Source organism: Mustela erminea, chromosome 7 (assembly GCF_009829155.1).
Source record: "Mustela erminea isolate mMusErm1 chromosome 7, mMusErm1.Pri, whole genome shotgun sequence".
Lineage (NCBI taxonomy): Eukaryota > Metazoa > Chordata > Mammalia > Carnivora > Mustelidae > Mustela > Mustela erminea.
Genome location: NC_045620.1, coordinates 24,529,430 through 24,554,919, shown reverse-complemented (window position 1 = coordinate 24,554,919; position 25,490 = coordinate 24,529,430). Strand labels below are relative to the sequence as shown.

Genomic DNA, 25,490 nt, shown 5'->3' with positions numbered 1-25,490 from the left:
GCACAGGGGAATTGTGGACTTTGGAGTCAGCAAACACTGCATAGACCTCTCTATGCTCCTGCAGGCCATGGATGGGTGGGCGGGAGCCTTACTGACTTGAGGACTGTGGCACAGGGTAGGTTGCGGGGGTGGGGTGGGTGCGGGATACAGACCTGGGAATGCTCTTAGAGGGGTGTGATAAATCAGAAGACTGAAAGTTGGCCAGACTAGTAGAATGTTGCTGAGACTTGAGACCCATAGGACATTTCAGCTATGTCCCTTCACTTTTTGGAGGATCGGAGTTCTCACCATGAAATAGGTGAGAACTTCCCACCCCCACCCCCCGGGGGGAGAATTTCAATCTCAGGAATACTTACTGAGCCAGACACAATTCCTGCCCCACAATTGGGCAGGGGGCACATGAGTGGAGGGAGGCATATAGAAATTATAGAACAAACAACTATTAAAATTATACAATTACAGAAAAGGTATACCATAAAAGAAGATTACCTTAGCTGGCTTTTAGTGCCAGCTTTTAGGGTGACCAATGTGGAGGGACAGGGTCAGTGTACTTAACCTCTGGAAGACTAGTAGAATAGGGTGAGGCCTACTTTCTCTTTAGCTTCCATGGACGCCCTCCACGTTTGAGTTTTTACTACAAGAATGTGTTCATGTATTGAGTGATGGGGAAATTAAAAGAAAAACCAGTTCCTAGAACAGTGACATGCATGCTTGGCTAGGGCAAGGACAGTGGAACTGTGAGGACCCAGAGGTGACCCAGGCAGTAGGATCTGTGCTTGCAAAGCCCTGGGGGAAGAGAGGTCTTCTTGGATTCACAGAAGTTCATGTGAGTGAGGAGTTAGAGCTGAGACTTGTGAACTTTATCTTGCAATCACTGTGGAGCTGAGAAAGGGTTTTCAGCAGGGGAGCAGAACAATCTGATGTATGTTTTATAAAGTTCACTCCTGGCTGCTCTGAGGACGCACTGCAGGGGGCCAGAGTGGCAGCGGGGAGATGAGGGAAGTAGCTGCAGTTGTCCTGCTGAGAACCAGCGGTGGCCTGGGCCAGGGGGACAGATACAGGAAGGAGGAAAGTAGATCTAAAGAGAGGCAATAGGGGCAGAATAGGCTAGACTTGCTGCTGAAGGACTGGAAATGAGAAGAGTTTGGGGAAAGAGTAAAGGGGTGCCCTAGGGGCTCTGGTTGGGTGGACATTGGTGCCTCTTGTTGATGAGAATTATTGGAAGAGGTAAAACTGAGCAGTGAGGGTGACACACTTCGCTGGATCTCAGTTTTAGACAGGCAGCCTTTTTTATTTATTTATTTATTTTTTAAAAGATTTTATTTATTTGACAGACAGAGATCACAAGTAGGCAGAGAGGCAGGCAGAGAGAGAGGAGGAAGCAGGCTCCCTGCAGAGCAGAGAGCCCGATGCGGGGCTGCTGGGATCATGACCTGAGCCGAAGGCAGAGGCTTTAACCCATTGAGCCACCCAGGCGCCCCAGACAGGCAGTCTTTTTTATATTTATTTATTTATTTATTTAAAGATTTTATTTATTTATTTGACAGAGAGAAATCACAAGTAGATCGAGAGGCAGGCAGAGAGAGAGAGAGGGAAGCAGGCTCTCCGCCGAGCAGAGAGCCCGATGGGGGACTCGATCCCAGGACCCTGAGATCATGACCTGAGCCGAAGGCAGCGGCTTAACCCACTGAGCCACCCAGGCGCCCGGCAGTCTTTTTTAAAAGACTATTTTTTAGTTTTAGCAGCTTTAGGTTGACAACAAAGTTGAAAGGAAGGTATAGAGATTTCCTGAAGAAACTCACACGTGACTAGCCTCCCCCATTAACAACATAATTCGCCCAAATGGTACATTTGGTACCAAGGATGACTCCACACTGACACATCATAATCATCCAAAATCGATGGCTTTTCTTTATGTTCACTGTGGGTGTTGCACATTCTCTTGGACAAATGTGCAGTGACATATATCCCTCATTATAATATCATCACAGAGTATTTTCACTGCTCTAAAAATCCTCTCTGTTCTGGCTCTTCATAGCCCCCCCCCCAACAAAACCCCTGGGAACCCCTGATCTTCTGATTGTCTCCATAGTTTTGACAGGCAGTATTTTTTGAATCAAAATTTAAAAAAAAAATTTTTTTTTAAGATTTTATTTATTTCACAAAGAGAAAGAGAGAATGCGTGCAAGTAGGGGGAGTGGCAGGCAGAGAGAGAGGGAGAAGCAAGCTCCTTCCTAAGCAGAGAGCCCTACATGGGGCTTGATCCCAGGACCTGAGCCCAGGTCCCAGGGATCCCAGGGATCCCAGGGATCATGACCTGAGCCGAAGGCAGGTGCTTTAACCCACTGAGCCACTGAGGTGCCCCTTGAATCAAATATTTTATTTTGAAATCATTGTGGGTTTTTTTCTGTAGATTCCTATATACCCTTTACCTAGTTTTCCTCAATGTAACATGCAAGACTATTTTATATTACAACATATTGAACAGTTACATCACCATAAAAGGTTGCCCTTTGATAGCCAAACCCACCTCCTTCCCCACTCCCCATCATCCTTGGTGTCTGTCAACCACTAATCCGTCCTCCAGTTCTAAAAGTTTGTCATTTCAAGAATGTCATATAAATGGAATCATATAGTATATGAGCTTTGAAATTGGCTTTTTTCCCACTTATCATAATTCCCTAAGATTCACCCAAGTTATTATGCCTATCAGTATTTCATTCCTTTTTATTTATTTATTTATTTTTAAAGATTTTGTTTATTTGACAGACAGATCACAAGTAGGCAGAGGCAGGCAGAGAGAGAAGGAAGCAGGCTCCCTGCCGAGAAGAGAGCCCGATGCAGGGCTCGATCCCAGGACACTGAGACCATGACCTGAGCCGAAGGCAGAGGCTTTAACCCACTGAGCCACCCAGGCGCCCCTAGAAGAGTTTTGGACAGACGAGAGCAGAGCAAGCTATGAAGGAATGAACAGAGAGGTGGAAGAAGACCCAGGAGGGAGGTATCCTAGAGCCAGGGGAGTGTCTCAGGAAGGAATGTCCGATGCTGCCAGATGTTCTTTGGTGATTTTGGTGGAATGCTGGGGGCTTAAGCCCATGAAGTGGGTAGAGGAGGATTGGGAGGTGTGTAGAGGCGATGGACGGATGATTCTTGTTGAAGGGAGGAGAAATAGGAACATGGGTTCAAAGAGAGGGAATTCTAGAGAGACCTGAGCATGTGTAGTGTTGATGGGAAGGAGAGGTTGCAGACATACCGTGAAGACAGGGACCATTTGCTGTGGAGAGTGGTTTCTGAGGGAGCAGGAGGAGTTGGAGGGAAGTGCTGGCCTCAGGAGAGACACAACATGCATTGGGACAAGAGAAAGTATGAATTCACTTCGGCTGTGGCAGCTAATAGTTCCAATTTGCATTGCCTTTGGAAGCTGGAGCAGGTGTCCAGGTAAAAGGTTGGAAGAGGTTGGGAGCAGAGCATTGGCTGTGGGGACAGAGAGAAGGAGGTACCCTCTGGGTTTTTTGGGAGGGAGGCAGTGTGGTTTGGTGGCCACTTAGATGTGAGGAGGCCCGTCCTCCCGCTGGTGACATGGCTAGACTGTACTATTATGAACCTCGGCAGTAGTGATAGCTGACTGGAAAACATGGAAGTACTCAGGTTCCCACGGGTGTCCTGACCATAAATTCGATTACACAGTTTACTGAGGAACTGAAAGAAGTACACGTCGGAAAACAAGGGAAGCAGGGACGCCCAAGAGCAAACAAATTTGTGGGGTAGGATGGGGAAGACTCAGTAACATGATTTGTGGAGGGGTTTATGATTTAGGATCAGACTGTTCCCTGAGGAAGAGAGAAGCCTAGTGGTTTAAACAAGGTAGAAGTTTATTTCTCTCATATGGGAGACCAGAGGAAGACAGCCCAAAGCTCCAAGGGTGGCTGTGTTCTACAAGGTTCTCAGAGGCCCAGGACCTTTCCCAATTGTGCCCTGCAATCCCTAGGGTATGGCTCTTATCTTTATGATCTGGGGTGGTGGCTAGGGCAAAAAAAGGGCATCCCGTACCAGGCAGTTTTAAAATAACTAACCAGCTACTGCCATAGGACACCTTTCTTCCCCCATTGTCCAGAATTTAGACAGTCCCTAGCTGCAAAAGTAGCTGGGAAATGTAATCTTTATTGTGGGGCCATATTTTCAGCCAAAAATCTTGGGTTCTATTACAGTGGAAGTAGGAGAGAATGTATATTGGGGCACAGCCAGCCGTCTTTGCCACAGAGGGCTTGCTTTGGGTCTGGCTCGTGAAGGGGAAGTCAGAGACTCCATTTCTTTTTTCAGGAATGGACAATCAGACTGTCCTGGCCGTCCAGTCACTGTTGGATGGCCAAGGAGCAGTCCCTGATCCAACAGGCCAGAGTGTCAATGCACCTCCTGCTATCCAGCCACTGGGTAAGTATCTGGGCAGGCTCACCAGTGGGAAGGGTGGGTAGCTTCCTGTGAAAAGCAGATGGGGCTCGTGAGGGGGTATGGGAGTGAATTGCCTACTGGGGTGCCCAGGATACCATCTGGTGCCTGAACCCTCTCCCCTTCCTCCCAGCCTGAGTCTTCAGGCTCAGGCTTGTTTCTTCTTGGCAATGAGGACGCACTTTCTCAATCACTTAGTGAATATGAGGCTCATGACATAGGGAATGGCTAGGAGCTTAGTAATGCTTGTACCTTTGACCAGAAAGTTATTTCTCAACCTCTCCTCTATGGAAAGAGCAGGCTGAACATGAATCTCCAATTTCCAGGCCAGGCCCCTGAGACACAGAGAAGATAAGGAACTTTAGAGCCCTGTGTGAGTCTGTGTGTTCATTTATTCATTCCACAAACATTTTTTGAACACTTGGGAACAATTCTGGGCACAGAGAGATACCCACCTGGGTTTGAATCCTTGTTCCCGTAGTTCCTGGCTCTGTGACCTTGGGCAAGCAAGTAAACTTCTCTGTGCCTCAGTTTCTACATCTGTAAAATGAGGATAATAGTCTTAACCTCTTAGAGACCTTGTGAGGATGCTTGGGACTCACTTTCAGTTGTTTTGTAAATAAGGAACACAAGTCTCTTGTGGTTTGTAGAGATGAATGCTTATTTCTCTCTTACACGAAGTCCTGATGTGCGTTTGGGGTGGGTGTGGTGAGACTCAGACCCTTTCTTTCCTAAGGTTCTGTTGCCCTCTGCCTCAGTCCAGGTTGGCTGCTCCAGCTTTCCACTTTCATTTCCACATTCTAGCCAACACAAAGGGAAGAAAGAATAAAGTAGAAGTCATACTCCTTCCTTTTATTTTTTACTTTGTTATTTTAAAATAATTTATTTATATATCTGAGAGAGAGAGAGCAAGCACAAGTGTGGTGAGGGGCGGAGGGTGAAGCAGACTCCCTGCTGAGCAGGGAGCCCAGTGTGGGGCTCCATCCCAGGACCCCAGGATCATGACCCAAGGCAAGGGCAAAAGCTTACCTGGCTGAGCCACCCAGGTGCCCCATATGCCTTCCTTTTTAAAAAAATATTTTATATACTTACTTGTCAGAGAGAAAGAGAGAGCATGAGCCTGGGGAGTGGCAGGAAGAGGCAGAGAGAGAAGCAGTCTCCCCGCCAAGCAAGGAGCCCGATGTGGGACTTGATCCCCGCATTCTGGGATCATGAGTCCAGCCAAAGGCAGATGCTTAACTGACTGAGCCACCCACGCATCCCTATATGCCTTCCTTTAAAAGAAAGTTGCATAGACAGTATACTTTTGCTCTTACCCTATTGGTTAGAATTCAGTCACATGATGTCTAGCTGCAAAGAAGGCTGGGAGATAGAGTCTTTAGTTAGATGGTCATGTTTCCCACTATTACTGTCTAAGAAGGAAGAGTGGCTGTTGAATAACAAGTAGACGTTTCTTTTTCTTCTTCTTTTTTTTTTTTTTTTAAAGATTTTATTTACTTATTTGACCGAGAAAGATATAGTGAGAGAGGGAACACAAGCAAGCAGGGGGTGTGGGAGAGGGAGAAGCAGGCTTCCCACTGAACAGGGAGCCCGATGTAGGGCTCGATCTAAGGACCCTGGGATCAGGACCCTAGCCAAAGACAGATGCTTAACCAACTGAGCCACCGAGGCACCCCAACAAGTACACATTTCTGCCACAATGTGTCAAGTGCTTGGCACAGTACATGGCCGTGGTCTACCATGGCCACCCTCAGTGGGTGGTATCAACTATAGCTAATCATTCATTGAGTTTTTCACTCATTCAGCAAATACCCATGGAGGGGCTTCTACATACCCAGGAGATCCTGCCAGTTATGGTAATAAGTAAGACTTATTTCCTCCCTTTTGGGGGATTCACAGTCTGACGGTACTGGGAAGAAGTATGATATGAGCGATGCACCCAGCAGAAGGAACTGTGGCGACTAGCTTTAGGAAGGCTTCCTGAAGGAGGTGACATCTGAGCAGAGTCTTGTGGCCTGAGTTGTTCTGAGAGAAGAAGCCTGCAGAGGGAACAGGGGATGCCGAAACATAGAAGGTCATGTAGCCCATTTGGGGACTGATGAACAATTCAGGTGGGATAAAGATTCCAAAATTTCTCAGCTTTGAAGCACACCCACTCTACTATTTCCTGATTCATAATTTTTCAATACCTGGGGAGACATGACTGGATATTCCTGTAGGAGCCTACGTGGTTTTGAAATCTCCTTTTGGAAGCACAAAGTTGGCCCTAGACACATGCACATCGAGTCACAGATTTCTGTTAAGGTGGCATGCTTGTGGTCCCGCCACAGGTGTTCTCCTGTCTCTCACTATGGTGCCCTCTCATTTGTCTCGCTTTTCATCATTGTTCCTCTCCCTCTGTTCGTGTGGGTGTGACCCCTAGATGATGAGGATGTCTTTCTCTGCGGAAAGTGTAAGAAGCAGTTCAACTCGCTGCCGGCATTTATGACCCACAAGCGGGAACAGTGCCAGGGGAATGCCCCGCCCCTGGCCACCGTCTCATTGGCCACCAACAGCATCTACACCCCTTCGGCAGCCCCTGCAGCTGTCCAGCAGGCCCCGCCTCCTGCCAATCGCCAGGTATACGTTTGTTTGTGTGTTCGTTCATTCATTCATTCAAGTCTTTTTTGAGCTTGCACTCTGTGTCAGGCACTGTCTGGGCATCGTGACAGACAAATGTTCCAAATCACTGCCCTTATGGAGGTGGGTGAAATAGTACCAAACACATACGGAACGACAGACTTTTTTTAGGATGTTAAGTGCAGAGAGATGGGGATGCCAAGACAGGGATGGGAGGTTTTGCCATTTTGTAAATGGTACTTGGGGAAGAGCTCTGTGAAGAGGTGACATATGAGGAGAGACCTAAGGTGATGAGGGAATGAGTCATGCTGCTAGTTTGGGGAAGAGTATTTCAGGAGAAGGGATCTGCAAATGCAAAGGCCCTGGGGGGGGAGTGTGCTGGGTTTATTCCGGGACCAGCAAGGAGGTGAGCATGGCTGGGGCTGAGTGCGTGAGGAGGAGAGCAGGAGATGATAAGGTCAGACAGGGAGCAGGGGGAATCCTGACAAACATGTGGGTTTCGTGGCTTTTACTCTGAGTGAGATGGGAGCCTTTGAAAGGTTTTTTTTTTTTTTTTTTAAAGATTTTATTTACTTATTTGACAGGCAGAGATTACGAGTAGGCAGAGAGGCAGGCAGAGAGAGAGAGAGGAGGAAGCAGGCAGGCTCCCTGCCGAGCAGAGTCTGATGCGGGGCTCGATCCCAGGACCCTGGGATCATGACCCGAGCTAAAGGCAGAGGCTTTAACCCACTGAACCACCCAGGTGCCCCTGGAAGGTTTTGAACAGACGATGGGCATAGTCTGATTTACACTTAAACTCTTTTACTCTGGCTGCTGTAGAGTGAATGGATTTTGGTGAGAGTCAAGAGAGAAACCCAGGAAATTTAGGGACCTGTTGTACCAATCTGGTGGTGGTGGCTTGACTGGGATGGTGGCAGTGGAGGTGAAGAGAAGGGATGAGATTTTGGAAATGTTTTGAAGGTGGAGCCGGTAGAGCCTGTGGATGGGTTGGATGTGAGGAGTGAGATCAGAAGGAGTCGAGGGGGATCCACTGCAGAGATGAAGCTGCCATTTCCCGAAGTGGGGAAAACAGCAAGAAGAAGATTTGGTGGGGGGATGTCAGGAGTCCACTGGTCATGCTGGATTTGCGGTATCCATCAGTCTTTAATGGAGGGAGTGAAGACGCAGACAGATCCGCAGGTCTGGAGGTCAGGGGAAAGCAGAGACCCCCGGGTCAAGGGCTCTTAGAGGGATTAAAGGATCCCCATAATGGAGGCTGGACATGTCTCAGGATGCTACGTCAAGATGTCAGGTTTCCTTCTGGCTGCCTCTTGTCTGCTCATTCCTTTAAAACATTATCTCCTTCCGTTGTATAGACATAAGTCCTGCTGTCAGAATAAAAGCATTGACCCCAGAGCCATAGGACCTGTACACTGATACTTCTCAGGCTGCCGCAGACCTCTCTCAACGCAGAGCATGGTGATTCCCATAGGAATTATACAGTGCTATTGTTTAGAATTTTTTAAGTAAGAAAATATAATCTCCATGCCATTGTATAATTTGGTTTCTCATGCAATACCTTTTGTCCGCTGTGTAGTATTCTAAGCTATGACTATGTTGCCTTTTTTACTCTGTTTACCCTTTGACACTGAGACTCTTTCTAGTTATTCGCTATTAGAAATAAAACTACACAGAATACTGTTGTTTATGGACTCCCGGTAGACATGTATGAGTGTTATTCTAGGAGAGATACCAGAAAGTATTAGGGGATATTTGTCTTATAGAGAGTTGTGACTTATTCTCATTTCATAGATAAGGAAATGGAAGTTCTGAAAGGTGGAGTGACTTGCCCAGGGTCATACAGCAGGGAGAAGCTGAGGTGGAAATGAAACACAGGTCTGTGGGATTCCAGAGCCCAAGCCTTTCATCATGCCGTGTTTCCTTCCAAAGCCTCAGCCATATCCTTTCTCTTCTCTCCCCTTTTCTTCTCTTCCCTTCTCTCTCTCTCTCACACTACCCAGATCTCTACGTACATTACCGTGCCCCCATCCCCGCTGATCCAGACCCTGGTGCAGGGGAACATCTTGGTGAGTGATGACGTGCTAATGTCTGCCATGTCGGCCTTCACGTCCTTGGACCAGCCCATGTCCCAGGGCCCCCCGCCTGTGCAGGTAAGGAGGCGGCCGGCTTCTCGTAGGGTCTTGACTCCAGGCCTGTATGTTGCCCGCCATGAATTGGGAGCCTTGTAGAGAGAAGAGTGGATGGCCTCAGCTCTCTCATGCTGAAGAGGGACTGTCAGTCTCCCCTTGGCCTGAGCTGCTGTGGGTAGGGAAGATATCACTTTAGTTGAGACCTAGAACATTACTTTGGGTTTTCATAGCCATAGTCTGGCTATTTTGACTCCTATTTTTACTCTTCTTCTTCTTCTTCTTCTTTTTTTTTTTTTTTTTTAAATAAGTAGTCTCCATGCCCAACATGGGACTTGAACTCATGACCCCCAACCTCAAGATCAAGAGGCACATGTATACTGACTGAGCCAGCCAGACACCCTCCTATTTTTATTCTTTTCTTTTCTTTTTTTTTTTTTAAGATTTATTTATTTGGGCACCTGGGTGGCTCAGTCGGTTAAAAGACTGCCTTTAGCTCAGGTCATGATCCTGGAGTCCCAGGATTAAGTCCTGCATTGGGCTCCCTGCTCAGTGGGGAGTCTGCTTCTCCCTCTGACCCTACCCCCTCTTGTACTCTTTCTGTCTCAAATAAATAAAATCTTAAAAATAAAAAGATGTAAGGGCGCCTGGGTGGCCCAGTGAGTTAAGCCTCTGCCTTCAGCTCAGGTCATGATCTCAGGGTCCTGGGATAGAGCCTCACATCAGGCTCTCTGCTCAGTGGGGAGCCTGCTTCTCCCCCACCCCCACCCCCCAGCCTGTCTGTCTGCCCACTTATGGTCTCTCTCTCTGTGTCAAATAAATAAATAAAATCTTTTAAAAAATTTTAAAAAAAAGAGCTTTACTCTGACAATTTTTTAAAAATTTTAAAAAAGGTTATTTATTTGCGAGAGTGAGCACAGGTGTGTGCACAGGGAGTGAGGGTGAGGAGAGGAGGGGCAGAGGGAGAGGGAGAGAGAGAATCTCAAACAGACTCTCCACTGAGCACAGAGCCCCATGTGAGACTCAATCCCATGACCCTGAGATCATCACCTGAGCCGAAATCAGGAGTCGGATGTCTTACCAACTGAGCCACCCAGGTGCCCCCTCCTAACTTCTTAACAAAAGTGTTCCTTATCCATTGGAAAATGTTAGAAAATACACAACAGAAAATTAAGAACAAAGTTTAATTGCTCTGGAAACGAGAGAGACATGGCAACCGACTACAATGTGTGAGGTTTTTTTTTTGTTTTTCTTTTCCACCTGTATTTCCTGCTTCCCTTCACCCATTTTGCTTGCCCTTCCCTTGGCAATATGCAGTTCTTGGTTGGATCCTGGACTGGGGGGAAAGAATCCAAAGGCATTATTGGGACACTTTGGGGAAACGAGAATAGGAGGAATTTGAATATTTTAGATAGTAGTATTATATCAACACGCAATTTCCTGAGTGTGATTGTCAAATTGTGGTTATATGGGAGAATATCCTGTTCTTAGGAGATGCATGGAATCCAGTATTGAAGAACAGAGTGTTACAATGTCCGCAGCTGTCACGTGACTCTTGATCATAGTGTTGTGAGTTTGAGCCCTACATTGGGTGTATAGATTACTTAAAAATTAAATCTTTAAAAACAATTAAAAAAGAAAGAATAAAAGTTGGGAAGTCAATCAATTAATCAACCACCCATGCTCTCTCTCCCCAAAGAAAACTCTGCTAGAATTTTGGTGTCTGGCTTCCCCGATCTTTTTTTTTTTTATTTTTTTATTTTATTTTTTTATTTTTTTTATTTTTTTTTTTTTAAGATTTTATTTATTTATTTGACACAGAGAGATCACAAGTAGGCAGAGAGGCAGGCAGAGAGAGAGGAGGAAGCAGGCTCCCTGCTGAGCAGAGAGCCCAATGTGGGGCTCGATCCCAGGACTCTGGGATCATGACCCGAGCTGAAGGCAGAGGCTTAACCCACTGAGCCACCCAGGCGCCCCGGCTTCCCCGATCTTTAAATGCAAATAGAAAAACAGTTTTTTTGTTTTGTTTTTTTTGTTTTTTGTTTTTTTTAAAAGATTTTATTTATTTATTCGACAGAGAGAGAGATCACAAGTAGGCAGAGAGTGAGAGGAGGAAGCAGGCTCCCTGCTGAGCAGAGAGCCCGATGTGGGACTCGATCCCAGGACCCTGAGATCATGACCTGAGCCGAAGGCAGCGGCTTAACCCACTGAGCCACCCAGGCGCCTGAAAAACAGTTTTTTGGCTTTTTTTTTTTTTTTTTAAGATTTTTATTTATTTATTTATTTGACAGACAGATCACAAGTAGGCAGAGATGCAGACAGAGAGAGAGAGAGGAGGAAGCAGGCTCCCTGCTGAGCAGAGAGCCCGATGCGGGACTCCATCCCAGGACCCCGAGATCATGACCTGAGCCGAAGGCAGAGGCTTTAACCCGCTGAGCCACCCAGGCGCCCCGGCTTTTTTTTTTTAAAGATCTTATTTATTTCTTTTGTCAGAGAGAGAGAGAGAGAGAGAGAGAGGGAGGAGAGCAAAAGCAGGGGGAGCAGCAGAGGCAGAGGGAGAAGCAGGTGCCCTGCTGAGCAAGGGGCCTGATATGGGACTTGATCCCAGGACCGCGGGCCTGGCTGGGAGTGGCACGGTGGAGATCCAGGCATTGGGAATGCAGCCTTACCCACCCCTGGAGGTGGGTAAGGGGAGCATCCTTTATGAAATACTGATCACCAGCCTTTTTTTTTTTTTTAAAGTAAGCTTTTTGCCCAATGTGAGCCTTGAACTCATGACCTAGAGATTGAGAGTTGCATGCTCTACCAGCTGAGCCAGCCAGGCACCCATGATCACGATCATTTTAATAACTGTAAAATATTCCATTATGTGGATGGATGCTTGCCTACATAGCCAGGCTTCTGTTAACAGATATGTAGGTCATTGCCATTTTTTGCCATTATAAAAACTACTAGAGAAGCATCCATGTACACAAATCTTTGCCCACCTGTTTGTTTTTATTTTTGTGGAAGAAATTTCTAGAAGTCAGTGGCTGCATTTCAGGGGTCCACAGCCACCCACACGCACACCCACACAGCCACCAACACACTCTCTAGAAAGACTCCGAGGACTCGGGATAGTTGTACTGGTGGCTGTGGTTTATTCCTGACCAAGGATACACAGCAGGATCAGCAAGGGAAAAAGACATGGGCTGGAGTCTGGAGGAATTGAGGCATAGGTTTCTAAAGTTCCTCTTCTTGGGGCAGTGGGGAGAGATTGCCCAAAACACTTTTTCCTCCAGCAGAGGAAAACAGCAATGTGTGTGCATGTTCTGCCCAGAAAGCATACCTAAGATTCAAGGCTCAGGGCTTTTCTTGGGGATTGGTCATGGAGGTGCCAAAGTGACCAAAATTCCATACTCTTAGAAGGAAAGGAGGTGTTCACCCCAGATCACATTGTCCGTACAAATGATCTAGGTGACCTCGTACAGGATGGTCAGTGCCCCAGGGGAGCAAAATAGCCTTAGTGGTCCTAGGCAACCTTCCACAAGGCAGGATCTCAGAGCGGGCCCCACAAGCAAGCCCTCCAAGGACAGCAACACTGGGGCTATTAGATCAACTCAGGTGTCCAAGCTGGGCCATTTTTGTCGACTTTCCTAGAGAAAAAGGGTAATGGCACCTGGTTGATGCTTCCTCGGTATTCTTCATGACTCTGTTGCCATGCCTCCCATCAGCCCTGTCCTCTGAGCTGCCTTGTGAGGGGCTCTTCTTTCTACGTCATTGGCTAAGACCAATGTCCTTCTCGGCTGATAACAAGACAGCTGGTATCAAGAGGGTGTGACACTTTAATTCTCTTTTCTGATTTCAGAGCAGTCTGAACATGCATTCCGCACCAAGCTACCTCACCCAGCCTCCGCCACCTCCTCCACCCCCTCCGCCACTGCCCCCACCCCCACCACCCCAACCCCCACCGCCCCCACCCCAGAGCCTGGGGCCCCCTGGGCGTCCCAACCCTGGCGGCAATGGTGTGGTGGAGGTGTACAGTGCCACAGCGCCCCTGGCTGGGAGTGGCACGGTGGAGATCCAGGCATTGGGAATGCAGCCTTACCCACCCCTGGAGGTGAGCGGAGCTCGGGGTTTGGGGTGGAGGGAGAGAAACTGGTTCTGGTTATCATGGGTAACCTGAACCTTCCCTGAGCACCAGCTGTGTGCCAGATGGTGCCAGAGGTACTGTGGGAGACAGAACCAGATCGGGGGGTATCCGCATCATGGGAGAGAAGGACTTTAATCCAGCCATCTTACCTGTAACGGTGGAATGCAAGCCTTGAGAAGGGGGTATGAAGTAGAGGTTGTAGCAGAAATAGAAGCTGCCCTCAGGGAGGGCTCAGAACATTCCGAGAACACCAATGTTTTCGGGAGAAGATTCCAAAAAATTATCTATGTGAATATCCCTTACATTTTTAAATATTTATTTTTTTAGAGAGAGAGAGAGGGAGAGCGGGAGGAGGGGCAGAGGGAGAGGATCTTAGGCAGACTCCACGCTGAGCGCAGAAGCCCAACATAAGGCTCGATCCCATGACCCCTGAGATCATGACCCAAGCCAAAATCAAGAGTTGGAGGCCCAACCAAGAGCCACCCAGGTGCCCCAGGCTCTTAACATTTTTTTTAATAAGCTAGGTGTATGGGTTAGCCAGGGCTGTGGAAGGAAGTTCCACAGAACCTCAGTGGTATATGGCAGAATGTGTTCATTGTTCTTGAACCTACATGGCTGGCTTGGCAACTCTGCTGACCTTGGCCGGGCTCTCCCAGGTGTGCAGAGATGGCAGCTGTCAGTTGCTATAGGACGGCCTGTAGGTGGGACAAGTTGGGTAAGCCAGCCCTGCTCCAGGGCACCCCTCTTCCTCTAGCAGGCTTGCCAGGCATGTGCTCACAGCAGTGGGAGAGGCACGGTTATGCAAGCAGAAATGCCTGTGGCCTCCTGGAGCTTAGGCTTGTGACCGGGTCTCTTCTGTTGGCCAGGGTAGGCCAGCTGATTTAAGAAGTAGGGAAACCGATGCCACATTTGATGGGGGAAGGCTGCAGAATCACCCTGCAAAGGGCACAGGTACTGGGAAGCTTAGAGAATTGAAGCCACAAAACCGGTGCGTGTACCCTGTGTGCTATACTCATTCCCTGCTACAGGCTCAAGGTGCTCAGGGTTCAGAACCTGTCCTGACGCCAGTGCTAGAGGACACGGTGCTGACACCAAGAGCCTGCACTTGAGGTCACATTAACCCCCACTCACCTTACAATCTGGCCATACATACATTCCATGTCTAAGGAGAGCCAGACCAGTGGGGAGATCTCACCACCAACTGCATGATGTTATGAGAGCCTGCAGGGGATTTAGCCTAGCCTGAGGGAACAGAGCAAGCTTTCCTGTGTTGAGTTAAAAAAAAATTAATTAATTAATTAAGTCAGGGCATTGCCGAGGGGATGATGGTGGCTTGGTAGGCGGAGGGGGCCAGACCAGAGGGAGCTGCTCTGGTTCATTTCCCACGTGGACAAGGGCAGAGCCCGAGTCTTCTTTGATCTGGCATCCTTGGCCCCTAGCAGAGTCCCTGGCCTATGGCGCATCTATAGTAGGTGTCTGAAATAGGGCCTTCTGACCTCAGTCTCCTTGCCTCTGGAATGGGAGCTCCCCTTGCAGAGCTGTTGAGGATAAAGAGAGCAAACCCACTGGCCGTCACGTAATTGCTGTGATGACTTGCATGACGGGTGAATTCGTCCATGTGATATTTGAGTTCTGTATCGGTCAGGAAAATAGGGACCACTCTAGGCATTTCTGGCAAAGGGATTTAATGCAGGAGGCCAGGTGCTTACAAAGGTGGCTTCAGGAGGGCTAGACGGAGCAAAGGGCAGAGTTGGCAGAGGCCACTGGTTTTCAGGTTCACTGTTGTTGCTTGGCCCAGAGGGCCAGGACGCTCCAGCTGTGCCCAGAGCTGGGGAAGCTGTAGGATTCTGTCACTGTGCTGCCGTTCTCGAGGGCTGGTGGTCAGGAGGGGGATGGAGGGTTCAGCCAGCCATCCAAAATTTATTTATTTTTTTTATTTGATTTTTATTTGACAGACAGAGATCACAAGTAGGCAGAGAGGCAGGCAGAGAGAGAGGGGGAAGCAGGCTCCCCACTGAGCAGAGAACCCGATGTGGGGCTCGATCCCAGGACCCTGGGATCATGACCTGAGCCGAAAGCAGAGGCTTTAACCCACTGAGCCACCCAGGCACCCCCAGCCATCCGAAATTTAGAACCACACACCTTCCTGTCTCCCACCTCCGCTGCCAGAGGAAAGCAGTTTCTACCTTTCTCTGCCTTCCAGATTTCTTGCAGGTGCTTCTCGTGGGCAGAGCCTAATTTGTGCTCAGAACCTTGCTGGTAAGGGAGTCTGAGAATGTGCATATCAGGGGAGAGCTTGGAATGTGTAGGAATGGTATCAAAGGCCAACAGATGAGATCTAGCAGAAGCACCTACCATACCAGATGGTGCCCTATTAGATGCCCAACACATGCATCCACTGATAGCAACTCTTCTCGTTCCTGGACCCAATTCCATTATTGGGTGAGGTCCCGCTCCCAGCACCCTCTCACGATGCCAGGCAGTTCTCAGACACCAGCACAGTGTCCAAGAAATCCAACTCATTTCTAATGCTCTCTACCCAGAGATAACAGCAGATCCCACAGGTTAAGGGTTCAGTCCTGCAAGATTGCCCTCACCCCCACTTTAGCCAGTTGCAAGCTACCTGTGCTTTTGACGGACAGGCCACAGGTTGGAAGTTCCAGCAACCTCCTCCTTAGGTTCTGTTAATTTGCTAGAGCAGCTCATGAATTCGGGAACATTTACGTTTACCAGTTTATTAAAGGATATAATAAAGGATATGGGATCAACAAGCCAATGCAGAGGTACATAGAGTGAGGTGTGGGAAAGGGGCATGGAGCCTCTGTGTCCCACTCATCCCACATACATGTGTTCGTCAACCTGGAAGCTGTCCAAACCCAGTCGTCTGGATTTCTTATGGAGGTTTCAATACATAATCACGATTAAGTCATAGGCTGTGGCTAGTTGAACCTGTAGCCCTACCTCATTCCCCAGAGGTTGGGGAATGGGACTGAACGTTCTAAACCATCAGGCACATGGTTGGATCAGGGCCAAAAGTCACTTTCATCAATAATAAAACAAACAGAAATAATAAGACACCCATTTCACTTTTATGGCTCTGAAGCATTTCCAGGAACTGTGGATGAAGACCAAATATATCTGACAAATATATTTTGATCACATGAATGAACAAGTATACCTTTTTTATGTTCATTATATTATAATATATAAATGAATTCACTGGCTCAGTGAATATTTATTATATGTCCACTCTGGCAAGGATGACTCAAGGCTTGGGATGGAATAGTAAACAAAAGTGTACCAAAAGTCCCTGCCTTCATGGAAGTAGGCAGATAATAGATAAGTAAGTAAAACACATAATTTATTAGATAATGATAAGTCTATAAAGAAAAAGAAAAAAGCAGAGGAGGATAGGAAGTGAAGTTTTGGATAAGCCAGCCTGGAAAAACCAATGAATGATGAGTAAATCATTGAATTAATGAAATTTTCACAATGCCCTGGTGTCATGGCGTAAGCTTAGTGTTAACGAGGTTTGAGTGGCTCAGAATTCATTTGGTGTGAATGAATTTTTTGTGGCTTCAGGGTCCGTTCTCAGTTGAGAGATGCTGGTGTGGCATCAGGCAGGGTCAGTTAGGAAGCGGGGTTACTGGTGAGGATACAGACCCTTCTGACTTCCTGGTTCTCCTTTGCTAACAAACTACTACTACCAATAATGCCGTAACAGCAGCTAATGTTTATTGAACATTTACTGTATGCTAGGCACCCTTCTGAGCTCTTCACATGTTAACTCATTTAATCCTCACTACAACCCAAGGAGAGGAGTACTCTCATTAGCCCCATTTTACAGCTGGGGAATTGAGAGATGTTGGAAGACTTCTCCGAGATCACTTAGATAAGTGACAGAGTCAGGATTTGAACCCAGACTGTCTGGCTCCAAAGCTGCTTCTAGCCTACTGGCTCCATGAAGTTCTACAGGGTCTTGGGAGTGACTGGGCTGACTGAACCAGATGGAGGGGTTAGGATTGCGATCCTGGTTGAGTTTAGCCAGGACCAGAGTGAGGGTCCCCCTGGCTGGTCTAGTTCTTTTCTATCCTTCCCAGGCCTCTCTCCCTCACTGTGCTGTCCTTCTAGGTGCCAAACCAGTGTGTGGAGGCTCCAGTATACCCCACCCCTCCAGTGTACAGCCCTGGCAAACAGGGATTCAAACCGAAAGGACCAAACCCGGCTGCCCCCATGACCAGCGCTACAGGGGGCACGGTGGCCACCTTTGACTCCCCACCAACACTGAAGACCCGCCGGGCCAAAGGTGCCAGTGGACTCCCAGAAGGTGGGCCCGCCACCTTCCAGGGGCATCTTTCCTCTCTTTCTTCAGCCTTCTCCTGTCCATAAGGCTGCTTAGTTCTGATCTTCCCTCTTATGATGGCTAGGATGAAGTATGGTTGTATGTAGTGGAAAGTCCAAAGTAAGAGGGACTTTAAAATGATTGAATTTTATTTTTCTCCTGTGCAATCAAGGCCAGTGGCAGGCAGTTTGGAAATCGTGTGCTTCTGTGGTCATGGGGTCCCTACATTTCTTCTGCCTTTCTGCTCTGCTACCCCCAGGGCATAGCTTCTGTTATCAGGGTGCCTCACCATCTAAGATGGCTGCTGGAGCTCCGGTCATCAGTTTCATATTCCAGGCAATAAAAAGGATAAAAGGGGCATCTCCCAGCTTCCAGAAGTTCTGCATGATGCTTTGCTTCCACCTCATTGATCACAACTTAGTCATATGACCCTATCTAGCTGCAAAGGAAGCTGGGAAATGTCTCTTTTAGCTGGGAATATTGATGTTTCCATTATTTTGGGGGTTTTGAGGGAAGAAGGGGGACAGTGGATATCAGGCAAGCAGTGGTGTCTGTGACCCCTTCAGAGATTCTAGCGATGGGACAGGGACAGTGTTAGAAAGTGGTGGTGGAGGGGGAGGGCACAGATATCAATCACCTGAGGTCTTGCAAGGTTAGCAAGGAGTCCACTGCAGCTGGATGGAGAGAATGATGAGGTTGGCAGGAAGCAGAGGATGCATAGCCCTGTAGGCCACAGCACCAAGTTTGGATTTTTATCCACAGGCCAAGGGGAGCCTTTCAGAAGTGGTTCTGCTCTTACCTGGGCATTCCTCCTCCAGGCACTGTGAGAGGCTCTGTGCTACTTTCCCTGCCTGTCTGTGCATGTAGACCCCCCCAGGCCTTCTGGCTCCACGTCCAAGGGATAGAGAGATAGGAGGCTGCTCTTTTTGCCCTCACTTATACCCCCAGCCTCACTGTTCCCCACCCATCCCCCACCTTGTTTTTCAGCTGCAGGGAAGCCCAAGCCTCAAAAACTCAAGTGCTCGTACTGTGACAAGTCATTCACCAAAAACTTCGACCTGCAGCAGCACATCCGAAGGTACCCAGGCATGGTGGGGCAGGTGGCTCCTCAGCAGCCCTGGCTGGAGGACCGTCCACAGTAGAAGCAAGGCTCCCTGCTCAGTCCCCTTGCCAGGGTGATGGCCAAGGCCCCACCCATCCTATCACGGTTCTCAGACCTTCTGTCCAAGTCAGGTCGGTTTTCCCTCTTCTGTCTCAGGAGCAGTAGGAGGGATCTGTGAAAGTTATGGCGCCTGCCCATTACGGCGAAGAAGGTCTGAGCCCTGCGGGGTGGTGGGGGGAATGTACTTGAACTGTGGGGTCTTTGCAGGGGCGAGGGATGCTTCAATCCTCACTTCGGCAGAACGGGCTGACCTGGGGGGTGCCACGCTCTGCAAAGATGACTACGAGTAGAGCCCAGGTGGGGCTTGAACTCACAACCCTGAGATCAAGACCTGAACAGGCCCGTACCTCTAAAACCATTAATACAATATATATTAATTAATTGAATTTAAATTTAAAAAATTTTAAAAATTAAGTTAAATATAAAAAAGACTTCACTAGACTACACTACTATTGCTCAATAGAACTTTCTGCAGTGATGGCAATGCCCAAATTGGCACTGTCCAGTAGTGTAGCCACTGACCATATGTGGATGCTGAGCATTGAAATGAGGCCAGTATGACTAGGAAACTGAATTTTTAATTTAATTTAATTTTAATGAATTTAAATTTAAATAGTCCCATGTGGCTTGGGTCCACCTTATTGGACAATGCAGCTGTATAGATTGTAATAATACTGTTTTATAAATTCTTGCAGTTTTGGTTACTTTGTTTTTATGATCAGGGGTTTTCCATATGACAACAGGAAGCTTAATTTTTAAAGTATTTGAAGTTTTAAAAACGTGAATTTATTTGAAGGAAAATATTAAATAATGGTACAAGTGCTATGCTGTGACTGTGCCATTTCTTCTTCAAAGAATAAATCCCTCTCTGAGAGAGCTTAAACATTTATGAAATATTTTATCTCACTGAATGGGCAGGGCCCACAGAGAGGGTCAGCTCCAGGGCTGGTTGACTGAGCAACTCCGTACTGTCACCAAGGTCCCAGGGTCTTTCTGCCTCTGGTCTGGTGGCTTGTCCTCATGGTGTCAGAATGATGGCCAGGGGCATCCGCAGGCTCTGTCTGGGCCTTCTTGGCGGCTGTGAGCTCCTTTGCTGGGGTCACATCCCAGTTCCTACGTGAGGGTGCTGACGGGCTTTGTTTCCCACAGCCACACCGGTGAGAAGCCCTTCCAGTGCATTGCATGTGGCCGTGCCTTTGCCCAGAAATCTAATGTCAAGAAACACATGCAGACTCATAAGGTGTGGCCTCCAGGGCGGAGCGGTGGCACTGTCTCTCGCAACTCTGTGACTGTACAGGTCATGGCCCTCAACCCCAGCAGGCAGGAGGATGAGGAAAACACAGGTAGGTTGAAGAGGGGAATGCTATCATACCCATACCTGTCCTCTGAAGCTTCATGGGTTCTATTCCCAGCTGTGTGACCTTGGGCAACCTCCTTGACCTCTCTGGGCTTCAGTCTACTTTATTTATAAAATGGGGCATAGCATGAAAGGAGGGACGACAAATGTACAGTAAGCCTGGCCTTACTCTAATACTGTACCGATAGAAGACAGCACTAATCCATCACCTGGCCTTTTTGCTGTGCCTGGATCCTGCCTCAGAATCACTCTCAGTATATTGCTGCAGGCAGTCACTATCGGTTGACTTGAAATTGAAACCTATTTGACTTCCTTGGGCAGATGGTCTCCAAGGCCCCTTATACTTTGTAGGATTCCCTTCCGAGCCATCACTTGTCCCTGAGCTAATGATCATGTCCCAGATCTGATACCGGTTTAGTTCCTATTCTGTATGGAGCGTAAGGACTTATTAGGCCCTGGGCAGTGCTATTAACGAAAATATAATATGAGCAACATATGTAATTTAAAACCTTCTAGTATGGGGCACCTGGGTGGTTCAGTAGGTTAAAGCCTCTGCCTTCAGCTCAGGTCATGATCCTAGGGTCCTGGGATTGAGCCCCACGTCGGGCTCTCTGCTCGGCAGGGAGCCTGCTTCGTCCTCTTTCTCTGCCTGCCTCTCTGCCTACTTGTGATCTCTGGCTGTCAAATAAATAAATAAAATCTTTTAAAAAAATTAAAAAATTAAAAAATAAACCCTTCTAGTAGCTACATAAAAACAATACTTTAAAAAAGTGATATTAATTTTTTTTTTTTTAAAGATTTTATTTATTTATTTGTCAGAGAGAGAGTGAAAGTGAGCACAGGCAGAGTGGAAGGCAGAGTCAGAAGGAGAAGCAGGCTCCCCGTGGAGCAAGGAGCCCGATGTGGGACTCGATCCCAGGACGCTGGGATCACGACCCGAGCCGAAGGCAGCTGCTTAACCAACTGAGCCACCCAGGCATCCCAAAAGTGATATTAATTTTAATCATGTTTTGTCTAACCTGATATCATCTTAGTGTATAATATAAGGAAATTATCAATGAAACATTTTATATTCCTTTTTAATACTAAGTTTTCAAAATCCAGCGTTTTTTTATGTGTATAGCTTATCTAGATATGGACCGGCCACAAATTTTGAGTTCTCAGTCACCACATGTGGCTCGTGGCCTCTGTATTGGACAGTGTAGGGCCAGGGCCTAAGCCCTTCCTGTAGAGTCCCCCCAGGTGGGCATGGCCTACCACATACCAGCGAACGAAGGGGGTGTTTTGTTGTATGAGCGGCATGTGGCCACTTTTATTTGAGCTTCCTATTGGAACTAGCCCTACAATGTGTTTAGCCAGTCTCTGTGTGCCCTGTGCATTTTTTTTTTTTTTTTGAGCTCCTTGGGGAACAATCTGTTTCTTTTAAAGATTTTGTCCATTTATTTGTCAGAGAGAGAGCAAGAGAGAGAGAGAGAACACATACAAGCAGGGGGAGTGGCAGGAAGAGGGAGAAGCCGGCTCCCCTCTGAGCAAGGAGCTCCTGCAGGACTCGATCCCAGAACCCTGGGATCATGACCTGAACCGAAGGCACCCGCCCAACCGACTGAGTCACCCAGGTGTCCCATCTGTTTCTTTTCTTCTTTGTCTTCATCTTCGTCTTCTTCTTCTTTTTTTTTTTTTTTTCCAAAATTCTTACAGTGCCTGGCGTCAGCATTTCAACGATATAGCAAACATTTATGGAAGCCTCTGTAGAGATGAGTCAGAGGCCCCGTCTTCAAAAAGTGAGGGAAGGACAGCTAAATAAATGATTGTAATTGGAACGGGGGGCTGGGGAGGTATGATGAATGCAGCCGGGAGTAGTGTTCCAGATTTTTAACAAACCCGGAGAGGGCTAAAGAAAGACCAGCGAGCGGAGATTTGAGGCAGTAGCTGTTTACCAGTCAGGATTTAAGCATTCAGGAGGTGGACACCTGGAATGGCGGTGTCTGTGCGCAAAGCTGAATGTGAGTGTAGGGCCTTGAGTACAGTGTCCGACACCAGGAACATGGTAGACGGCAGGGTAGACCCAGCAGCACACGGCGGGTGCTCTGTGACCCCTTCCTGAACGTTATGGCCCTCTGTCCTGACTCTTCCTCTGCCAGTCTCAATGCCTTCTTCCCTGGTTTTCTCAACAGGATTGGGCCAGTCCCTGTCGGGTGCCCCACAGCCCCAGGCCTTGCCTGCTGCAGATGAGGACGAAGGGGACAAACTGGAGGCCAAGCAGGTTGTCCTCATCGATAGCTCCTACCTGTGCCAGTTCTGCCCCAGCAAGTTCAGCACCTACTTCCAGCTCAAGTCCCACATGACCCAGCATAAGAATGAGCAGGTAAGCAGATGGCCACAACCACCGGAGATGGGAGACTCGGCTGGTGCCGGGGTCTTGAACAGTGCCTAGAAAGGGACAGGAGTGCACCCCAGTTGCAGTGAGCTACCATCTAACCACCTGTGATAGGCCAGGATTCCCCTCCCTAAGTGGGGCCGCTGTGGTGCTAGGCCAAGGGAGAAAACCCAGCTTTTATACGTCATACAAAATAGAATCCGGACATGAGAAAAATTCTCAATACTCCAAGGAAATCTAATGTCTAACTACCTACTATGGGGATTTAGGACCACAGTCTTTTTTTGTTTTATATTTTTTTAATCGAGATACAATTTGCATCTCACAAAATTTACCCTTTTTGAAGCATACACTTCAGGAGCGCCTCAGTGGCTCAGTCAGTTAAGCATCGGACTCTTGATTTTGGCTCATTTTGGCTTTCAGGTCATGGTCTCAGGGTAGTAAGATGGAGTCCTGTGTCTGGCTCCACGGTGGGCTTGGAGCCTGCTTAGGTTTCTTTCTCTCCCTCTCTCTAAAGTAATAAGTAAATAAATAAATAAAGAGAATTTTTTTTTTTTTAAATTTCAGAAAAATCTAGAGAATCTATAGGTTGAAGAATGTATTTGTTAGATGCTGGACACCCTGCTGAATGCTTACATTCAAAATTGTATTTAATCTTCATAACAACCTTAGCAATAGGCATTTTCAGTACATCCCAATGCAGAAACTGAGGCCCCGAGGGGCAAAGTGCCTATCCAGAGTGACCACCAGTAACTGACTGGGTCAGGGCTCAGAGCCCAACCCCATGTCATTAACTACCTTGCAATATGTGCTCCCCAGAATGCAGCACAAAATCCAGCATGTTTTGTAGTTTCTAGCTTTTTTTTTCTTATAATGGGGATTTGTATATACATATAACTTTGAATTGTATTTTTTTTCTGTTAGCTTTTTATTTATTTATTTTGGGGGGAGATTTTATTTATTTATTTATTTGACAGAGATCACAGAGAACCAGGCAGAGAGAGAGAGGAGGAAGCAGGCTCCCTGCTGAGCAGAGAGCCTGATGCAGGGCTTGATCCTAGGACCCTGAGATCATGACCTGAGCTGAAGGCAGAGGCTTTAACCCACTGAGCCACCCAGGCACCCCCTGATAGCTTTAAGAAAAAACAACAACTTTCTCTTTTGGAAGAACTGTAGATTCACAGAAAGTTACAAAGATAGTAGGGAGCATTCCCTTATACCCTTCAGTCAGTTTCCCTCTATGGTTATATTGTGTGTAACTACAGCCTGAGAGCTACACCAGGAAACTGACATGGGTATAAAGCTATGTGTAGTTCTTTGCCATTTTACCTGTTATAGGTAAAATCTGCGATCACAGTACAGAACAATTCCATCACCACAAAGATCTTTCTCATTCTACCTGTCATTATTATACCTGCTCTCCTCTTTCCCAACATTCTCAGCCTCTGGAAACTACTTATCAGTTCTCTGTTTTTATAAGTTTGTCATTTTGAGAGTGTTGTATAAGTATAATCATCCACATGGGGCCTCTTGAAATTGTTTTTTTGTGTTTTTCTTTCTTCTTTTTTTTTTTTTTTTTGAGATTGGGTTTTTTAAATTTTTTTATTTTATTTTTATTTATTTATTTATTTTAAATATTTTATTTATTTATTTGACAGGCAGAGATCACAAGTAGGCAGAGAGTCAGGCAGAAAGAGAGAGGAGGAGGAAGGCTCCCCGCCGAGCAGAGAGCCCAACATGGGGCTCGATCCCAGGACCCCGAGATCATGACCCGAGCTGAAGGCAGAGGCTTTAACCCACTGAGCCACCCAGGCGCCCCAGAGATTGGGTTTTTTTTTTTTTTTTTAAAGATTTTATTTATTTATTTGACAGAGATCACAAGTAGGCAGAGAGGCAGGCAGAGAGAGAGAGAGAGAGAGGGAGGGAAGCAGGCTCCCCGCTGAGCAAAAGCCGGATGCGGGGCTCGATCCCAGGACCCTGAGATCATGACCCGAGCCGAAGGCAGCGGCTCAACCCACTGAGCCACCCAGGTGCCCCGGGTTTTTTTTTAATAAGCGTAAATTCTCTTGGGATTTGTGCTTTCTATTTTTTTTTTTAAGAGATTTTATTTATTTATTTGACAAAGAGAGAGAGATCACAAGTAGGCAGAGAGACAGGCAGAGAGAGGTGGGGAAGCAGGTTCCCCACTCAGCAGAGAGCCTGATGTGGGGCTCAATCCCAGGATCCTGACATCACGACCTGAGCTGAAGGCAGAGGCTCAACCCACGGAACCACCCAGGCGCCCCTGTGCTTCCTATTTTTTAACCTAATTTTTTATTCTGAGAATTTTCTCATGTCACTGTTTTTTTTTTTAAAAAACATCATTTTTAACAGCTACATTTAAGAAATCCTGTTTTAACATGTAGGATATAAACTATGTTTTGCTATTTAAGCAAAACCATGGTGAGCGTCACTATAATCAAATCCTCATCTAAATCTCCTGACTTGTCCCTTATCCTAGATTCCCAGCAGGGGATTAATGGTGTTAAGTTGGGACACCCTTGGGGAAAAACACAGAAAACTTTGACTCAGATTGCTTAAACAATTAAGAGGCTTGTCATTGCAACCCAGGGGTATGGAAAACCCAAGATTGCACAGCTCCAGGCCTGAGACAGTCATTTGACTCAACCCAACATCAAGGACCCAGTGTCCTTCCACCTCTTACCTCTGCCACCTGAGGATATGACCTGGTTCTGGACTGATGGGTACCTGTGGTCCTGGGATGGTAGTCACTTTAGGCAGTGGTCTAGGCATAGCAAAAATAGGCTGTCTTCTCTGTGTCTCTTCTTTCTTAGAAGCCCTCTGTAGATTTCTCATTAGTCAGAGCCAGTGGGTGTGCTTGATCACTTAGGAATTCATTATTACTCTGCAAATAACAGACAACTAGCTT

General features: G+C 47.2%; 1 protein-coding gene across 3 annotated transcripts in view; it reads left to right on the top strand.

Moving 5' to 3' along the window:
• The window catches only part of ZNF341 (zinc finger protein 341), a 45,201-nt gene that overhangs the window by 1,000 nt on the left and 18,711 nt on the right, over positions 1-25,490 (top strand). Inside the window, exons 2-9 of one of the 3 annotated variants that reach the window (XM_032350936.1) lie at positions 4,321-4,431; positions 6,869-7,065; positions 9,066-9,215; positions 13,039-13,290; positions 17,455-17,650; positions 18,653-18,743; positions 19,977-20,170; positions 22,359-22,549. In XM_032350936.1, coding sequence (XP_032206827.1) covers positions 4,321-4,431; positions 6,869-7,065; positions 9,066-9,215; positions 13,039-13,290; positions 17,455-17,650; positions 18,653-18,743; positions 19,977-20,170; positions 22,359-22,549 — 1,382 coding nt within the window. Of the gene's footprint in view, positions 1-4,320; positions 4,432-6,868; positions 7,066-9,065; positions 9,216-13,038; positions 13,291-17,454; positions 17,651-18,652; positions 18,744-19,976; positions 20,171-22,358; positions 22,550-25,490 lie in introns of those variants that run through there. The other 2 variants (XM_032350937.1, XM_032350938.1) reach the window with 2 other exon arrangements.